The sequence below is a fragment of the Myotis brandtii genome, unplaced genomic scaffold, assembly GCF_000412655.1.
Source record: "Myotis brandtii unplaced genomic scaffold, ASM41265v1 scaffold62, whole genome shotgun sequence".
NCBI classification, from domain to species: domain Eukaryota; kingdom Metazoa; phylum Chordata; class Mammalia; order Chiroptera; family Vespertilionidae; genus Myotis; species Myotis brandtii.
The window spans coordinates 867,770-876,026 of NW_005370366.1; the positions used below are offsets into that span (position 1 = coordinate 867,770).

General features: G+C 38.7%; 1 protein-coding gene across 8 annotated transcripts in view; it reads left to right on the top strand.

The window, feature by feature from the left end:
- Positions 1-8,257, top strand: part of ZDHHC20 (zinc finger, DHHC-type containing 20) — an 84,986-nt gene that overhangs the window by 30,004 nt on the left and 46,725 nt on the right. For all 8 annotated transcript variants that reach the window (XM_014528137.1, XM_014528138.1, XM_014528140.1 and 5 more), the window contains 3 exons: positions 2,012-2,132; positions 6,164-6,233; positions 8,055-8,087. In XM_014528137.1, the coding sequence (XP_014383623.1) occupies positions 2,012-2,132; positions 6,164-6,233; positions 8,055-8,087 (224 nt within the window). The remainder of the gene's footprint in view (positions 1-2,011; positions 2,133-6,163; positions 6,234-8,054; positions 8,088-8,257) is intronic.

Consider the following 8,257-nt stretch of genomic DNA (forward strand, 5'->3'; position numbering starts at 1 on the left):
ATATATCCCAAGAAACCAGAAACACCAATTAGAAAGGATATATGCACCCCTATGTTCATAGCAGCACTATTCACCATAGCTAAGATTTGGAAACAGCCTAAGTGCCCATCAGCAGATGAATGGATTAGGAAACTGTGGTACATCCACACAATGGAATACTATGCTGCTCTAAAAAAGAAGGAATTCTTTCCATTTGCAACAGCATGGATGGAACTGGAGAGCATTATGCTAAGTGAAATAAGCCAGTCAATGAAAGAAAAATACCACATGATTTCACTCATTTATGGATAATTAAGACCATTATAAACTGATGAGCAAAAGTAGATACAGAGGCAGAGCAACATCAAACAGACTGTCAAACTACAGCGGGAAGGCTGGGGAGGGTTGGGGGGTCAGAGGGGTGGGGTAAGAGATCAACCGAAGGACTTGTATGCATGCATACGAGCATAACCAATGGACACAAGACACTGGGGGGCATGGGAGGCTACGGGAGGGTCAAGGGGAGGGAAAAAAAGGAGACATATATAATACTCGTTGTAATACTTTAAGCAATAAAACAATTAAAAAAAACAAAATAAAATATCCAAAAAAAAAATAAAATAAAAGCCTAAGTGACCATTACGTCTGAATGACTGGTCAACCAGTCGCTATGATGAACACCACCATGGGGCAGTTGCTCAATGCAGGAGCTCCCCCCTGGTGGTCAGTGCGTTCCCACAGCCAACCTCCCGAGGTTTTTCCCCCTGGCCAGCAGGCCCCAATCGGGACTGGGTGAGATGGCTCCGATTGGCCCTGATCACCGGCAGGCCTAGGGACCCCACCCGTGCATGAATTCGTGCACCGGGCCTCTAGTGTAAATATACAAGGTTAAAATTCCAGTCATGATTCCTTAGGCCTTTCGAGCAAAACCGTGTACCTAAGTAAAAATTGAGTAAGAGTATTGTTAAAATATAAAACATGATTAAGAGCAAGTCTCAAGTCATTTTGAGTTTTAAAAGACTTCTGTGAAATAAAGACTGATAGAAATGTAAAGTTCCTGGTTACATGGAATAGAAGCATAAAACTGGGGTTCCTTAAAATCATGCGAAGTGAAATAAGTCTTCTGGGATGATATCAGAAGAGCAACTGACGTCCTTTTTAGGGAAAATGCTATTTAAGAGATGAACTACAGGCAGAATACACCATGGGAATAAATATTTAGGAAATGAAAACTAGAAACCACTACCTAAAGGAGTCCTTGCTTGAGAAAAAGAGACTATGCGTAGTTCAGACATTTTTCCAAAAATTAAAAATCTCTTGATACTAACTTTTAAACACCAAAATTTTTACTGCTACCTATTTCATTACCTTTTTGCTGGAGGAATTAAATTTTCTCTGTAAAGAAACAAAGATGCAAAAATATTTAGTTGGATCTTCTTTGCCATCATTAAGTAGAGCAAATATTTTTTAATCTATCAAAAGTATGTAGTTTTATCATGGAATACTATGCAGCTCTTACCCTTTGAGATATCATGGAGGGACCTGGAGAGTATTATGCTAAGGGAAATAAGCCAGTCAGACAAAGACAAGTATCACATGATCTCACTCATGTGGAATCTAATGAACAAAATAAACTGTTGAACAAAATAGATCCGGGGTGGGAAGAGATCAACCAAAGAACTTGTATGCATATATGCATAACCCATGGACACAGACAATAGGGTGGTGGAGGCAAGGGGCGGGGGCGGGCTATAAGGGGTCAGTAGGAGAAAAAAGGGGACATATGTAATACTTTCAACAATAAAGATTAAAAAAAAAACCAAAGGGACAAGGAAAGAAAGTATGTAGTATAGTTAAAATATAATTGATTTAGCTTCTTAAAGAAATTTGAAGACAAATTTTGCCTTCATAGAAGAAAATTTTTTCGTGTGTGTGTTTTTTTTTCTGTTCTGGATAAAACTTTGTTTTTTCTGAGCCCGATAGTTAATAATTTTGGGATTCAATGTATTAATAGTTATTTCTACTTTTATAGTTCTACTTGTCCAATTCTGAAAGGGAACATTATGAAAAAGAATTCAGCCAAGAACGACAACAAGAAATTTTGAGAAGAACAGCGAAGGACTTACCTATCTACACCACATCAGGCTCAAGGAGTAAGAAAAACAAATTTTAAGCTTTTCTGCTCAAAGCATTTTTAAAAATATGGTCATACCTGCCAAGATTTATTTGCATGATTTGACTATTAAATGGATATTGCAATTCCTAAAATAACATAGGCAAGAATAAGATTTTTCTAATGTTCTGTCTTCTGTGATATTTTAGATATAGATATGTACATATACTGATACAGATTTTTTAAGAGGTTCCCTTTAATATGAGTCTCTTTTTCTCTACATATTCTTTTTTTCCCAACTTCACCTTTATGGCTAAAAGTTTCAGTTATGATTCTTAGTAAACTATCATTTGGAAATTCTGGTTTGAGTTTGAATATTATGTGTCATCTCTGAGTAATTATAAAAAATCAAGAACATGCTAAATTAGAGAGGAGAGAAGTAGAAGCTAATATTCAGAGCCAGAATTTGAACTCAGGTTTGTGTGGTGCCAAAGCTGTTGGTATTTCCACTGTCCCACTGCCTCCATTGAGAGATATGTGACTGCAGTAGCAGCTTCCTTTTCTCAGGGACAGAACCTTATGATAGGGGTGAAACTATGAGTGGCCAAACTGATTATTTAAATATAGTAGTCTGTTTTAAATTATGTATCATGTAACTCATGAATTCATTAAATACTAGATAATAGTAATAGCTAACAATTACTCTGTTCTAAGTGCTTTGTACCTATAAACTCATTTAAACTTCACAATAATCCTGTGAGGGTGATACTGTTGTCTACAGATTAGGAAACTGAGACACAATGGGCTTAAGCATCTTTTTCAAGGTCACACAGATATATGTAAAAAAAATGGGTTTAAATCAAAGTGCTCTGGCTTCAGGACCCACCAATGCTTCTCCACCCAATGGGAAAGAAAAGATTTTTCCTGTGTATAGTTATATACACATTGTGAGTTCAGAAACTTTAAAGTTTGCACAAGATTTTTGGAGGGGATATTTGACCAAGTTTTTCGGTTTTTTTTTTATGCATTTAATGCTGTCCTTCTTACATAATTTAGTATATTACCATATGGAATGAAAACATGGATTTCAGATCAAACCCCAACTTTCCTATTACTAGTAGTACAATGAGAGTTAGTTAAACTTTCTAAGCCCTAGTTTCCTCATTTTAAAATGAGGATAATATCTACATCTCTGGGTTAGTGGAAGTATTAAATGAGAAACATAGATGAGATATGCACTTAGTATAGATCTTTGTACATAATGAATTTTCAATATATGATAGCTAATTTAAAATAATCCTTTGTTAAAAAATATTTTTATTGGTTTTTAGAGAGAGACAGAAAGGAAAAGGGAGAGAGAGAGAAACATCGATCAGCTGACTCCCGTACGTCCCCTACCAGGGATCAAGCCCTAAACCCCAGCATGTGCGCTTACCAGGGATAGAACCTTATGGTACATCCTTATGGTGCATGGACATTGCCCAACCAACTGAGCCACATCAGCCAGGGCAATCCTTTCTTATATTTAATTAAGAAAGGTCTGGTTAATAATAATTCTTAGTAGTTAACAATACTTCTCTGCAGATTAGATGTGTTTAACCCAAAGTCCAAGATTTCAAAGAATTTAGGAAGCCCTGAGGTTTTACACAAAATTTCAAATAGCCTATTCATAACAAGGTCATCTGAGCAGTACATGTGCTCCAAAGAGTTAAGAGCCATGATGTAAAATCTTGACTCTTTTTAAAAAAAATACATTTTATTGATGTTTTTACAGAGAGGAAGGGAGAGGGATAGATAGTTAGAAACATCGATGAGAGAGAAACATCTATCAGCTGCCTCCTGCACACCCCCTACTGGGGATGTGCCTGCAACCAAGGTACATGCCCTTGACCGGAATCGAACCTGGGACCCTTGAGTCCGCAGGCCGATGCTCTATCCACTGAGCCAAACCAGTTAAGGCTTGACTCTTTTTTAAAAAAAATATTTTTATTGGTTTTTAGAGAGGAAGGGAGAGGGAGAGAGAAACATCGGTTTGAGAATGGATCATCGTCCCTGCAGAGGATTAAGCCCACAGCCCGTGCATGTGCCCTGACCAGCAATTGAACTGGCAGCCTTTCGGTGCACTGCACAACGCTCAGCCACCTGAGCCACACCAGCCAGGGTTAAAATCTTTACTCTTAAAAAAGCTTTACTCCTTTTCATTACATAAAATGGCTGCCCTCTAATCTGAATAATAGCTTCATCTATTGAATACTACATCAGGATCAGGCCAAGCACTTTATTGGTGATTGTTTAATCCTCAGAACAATTCTGAGATGGGTGCTGCACTTGTCCTCATTTTAGAGATGTGAGGCACAGTGAGAAATACCCAGCGTCCCAAGTGGCCAGGCCTGGGATATGTGCCTTATCTTCTGACTGCTGGCAGGTCTTGCTCTGGGGAACTATTTTATACTGCATTTCTACTGCTTAGAATCACAAACGCTGGGGCTTTTTCTTTTTCTTGCTATAGAAGCAATACCTATAGATCTTTAAAGAACAAAGTTACAGAAACATGTTACAGAAAGTCGACCTTTCATAGACCAGAGATCATTGAAAGTATGGAGCTGCCTTCACAGAGGGGAGTTAGGGTGCTGGGCATCAGAGTGGGGTCTTCTCACTGAATTCTTTTGTGTGTGCTTTTTCGAGCTGTGTGGATATATTATTATCTATTCAGGAAACAAAATGTGTCTTTCTAAACCTTCTCCCCTCCAATCTCGATCCAACCAGCCGTTATCTCTAGCTTTGTTCCACACTGTTTTCTTGTGTTAACTCTGCTAACACAGAGGTGGAGTTGTCCTTCCCCACCTTTTTTTTTTCTTTTTTCTTTTGGTTGTTGTGTCTTCCTGGAATGATTATTTTTCTCCCTTTAAATCCAGTTTAAAGTTTTAATTCACTGTCCACCTCTCTGCAACTTTTTTCACTTTAACAAGAAGTGATTTAGTGAGTCTTCTCAGAACATCTCAAATTTTTACCTTGTAGACTATAAGTCAAAGCCTTTTAGTTATCGATGTCCTTCTCACTTTACTGACTTTAAGCCTCTGGCAGCCAAGAGTTCTCCCATGGTCTCTAACACAGTGTCTCAATAAACAGGCATCAAGAGATGTCTGTGGAGTGACTCTATTTCTGGGTGTTCTCTTTCATGGCTATTTGTACTTTATTTATTTATTCATTTATGTATTTATTTGTGTGCACTTTTTTAAAAAATATATTTTATTGATTTTTTTACAGAGAGGAAGGGAGAGGGATAGAGAGTTAGAAACATCGATGAGAGAGAAGCATCGATAAGCTGCCTCCTGCACACCTCCTACTGGGGATGTGCCCACAACCAAGGTACATTCCCTTGACCGGAATCGAACCTGGGACCTTTCAGTTCGCAGGCCGACGCTCTATACACTGAGCCAAACCGGTTAGGGCTATGTGCACTTTTTATCTCCCTGGTTTTCTCTCCTTCACTAATTTTTCTCATCATAGAATTTTACTTTATATTTTATTAAAAATAATATTTTTATTATAGTGATAACTGCTTTATTGAGAATCTGCTATGTTCAAAGGTTTCATTTTAATCTGCAAACTAGTTCATTATAATTGATATTATTTACATTTACAGAAGAGGAAACGGAGGCTCTTAGAATGTAAGTTACTGGCCCAAGGTCATCAGCTAGTCCAGCCGTGGGCAAACTACGGCCCGCGGGCCGGATCCGGCCCGTTTGAAATGAATAAAACTAAAAAAAAAAAAGACCGTACCCTTTTATGTAATGATGTTTACTTTGAATTTATATTAGTTCACACAAACACTCCATCCATGCTTTTGTTCCGGCCCTCCGGCCCAGTTTAAGAACCCATTGTGGCCCTCGAGTCAAAAAGTTTGCCCACCCCTGAGCTAGTCATTGGGCGTACTAGTATCAAAACTGATGACAGAGTTATTAGTTGTCCATTTCCCCAGAGTTATTTATACAAGAAATGAAAGCAAATTTTATAGTCAAATTAACTAAACTTGTATATCCTTCAACACCTTTTAATTCTTAAATGTAGCCATCAGATATTGTGAAAGATGTCAGTTGATTAAACCTGACCGGGCGCATCACTGCTCAGCATGTGACATGTAAGTGTTACCCTCATTTGCTTTCCTTTAACCCCAGCATTGGAAATTGGTGACAGGAGAACAGAAGGGGAAGGAACATTTTATATGCTTTATACTTAGCAAAAACACTTCATCCTCTCCCATTATTTGCTATATATGTGGGCTAACATTAATATTTCCATAAGCTAGAATATACTTTGACGTAATCTTTAATAATAGTTCCTATACTGGTTGATGGAATTTTCTTTTTTTTTAATCCTCACCTGAGGATATATGTTATTAGAGAGAGGAAGAAAGAGAGAGAGAGAGAGAGAGAGAGAGAGAGAGAGACAGACAGACAGACAGACATTGATTGGTTGCCTCCCGTACGATCCCCAACTGGGGATCAAACCCACAACCTAGGTATGTGTCCTGACCAGGAATCGAACCCATAAACTTTTGGTGTATGGGACGATGTTTCCACCAACTGAGCCACCCAGCCAGGGCTGATGGAGTTTTCTTTAAATATATTTTTTATGTTTATGCTTAATATAATATTGATGAACAAGTAAGCAATTACCCCCTTAAGAATAACTATTTCCTGGATTGAAATGTTAATTTTTTTGTTTTTTATTATAAATGTTGATATTAAAACCTAACAAGCCACACACAAAAAAATATTTCTTTAATTTTCATCTGTAACATTGTTCCCAGAAAAAACTTAAAAGATTTTATTCCTGTGCACTTGTTAGAAGATAATGTGTTGGAAGGAAAGATCCCTAGTTTGGGAATCCCAGTTAATTCTTGAACTTGAGTTAGACAAGTTATTTAACCTTCTGGGTTTAACTTTATCATTTATTATGTTAATGGAGATGATCTGTGGTCTGACTTTATAAATATACAAAAGGCCTGGTGCATGATCGGGGCCGGGGAGGGCCGCGGGAGGGCTCCAGGGCATGTCCGGCCCATTTTGCCCAGTCCCAATTGGCTGGACCTCAGCAGCAAGCTAACCTACCAGTCTGAGCATCTGCCCTCTGGTGGTCAGTGTGCGTCATAGCTACCGATCGAATGGTCGCTTTGGCTTTCATATATAGATAGATTACATATACTGGCAGGGAGGCAAATTTTGGGATTTTTTTTTAAATTATAAAAATATAGTAATGCTTATCCATGGATAGAATTTTATAAAATACTAGAGGCCTGGTGCATGAAATTCATGCACGGGTAGGGTCCCTAGGCCTGGCTGGCAATCAGGACCAATCTGTGGGGTGACCGGTGGGGCGATTGGGGGAGCCCCCGCTGGCACCCGCCTTGGCTGGCCTGGTGCTGCCCGCTTGCCAGCCCTGCCCCCCGCCACCACCATTGGTCCTGCAGGCTGGGGGCAGCTCCTGCGTTGAGCGTCTGCCCCCTGGTGGTCAGTGCGCATCATAGCATCTGGTTGTTCCACCGTTCGGTCGATTTGCATATTAGGCTTTTATTATATAGGATGTGGAAAAAATAACCACATATAAGCCCATCAGTATTAATATTTTAACATAGTTGCTTCTAAAGTTTTCTTCTTATGACTTGCACAGATTTAAAATAGGGATTGTCTGTATTTCATTTCATTTCCCTTAGCTGATCTGTGAGCTGGACTAGCTAATGTACCAAGTGCATCATATCTGTGTGTTAAAATGCCTGTCTCTTAATGTGGTCCAAGGCAGAAAACTATTACCTTTTACCTATGAAAGTATTGGTGAAAATATCAGAAAATTTCTCTAATCTAATGCTTACTTGGTTGGTTTTTCTAAGATGTATTTGTAAAGAGAAAAATGTAAGGGAAAAAATTATCAACAATGAGAATTATGTTTATTTGTTTTTTAGATGTATTCTTAAGATGGATCATCACTGTCCTTGGTATGTATAAACACAGAGGAAGTCACATATAAGGGTGGAGAGGTGGGAAGGAGAGAAAATTTTCAAGATCAACTTAATTACTTATATACAACTAGAGGCCCGGTGCACGAAATTCGTACACTGGGGGGAGGGGGTGTCCCTCAGCCCAGCCTGCACCCTCTCCAATCTGG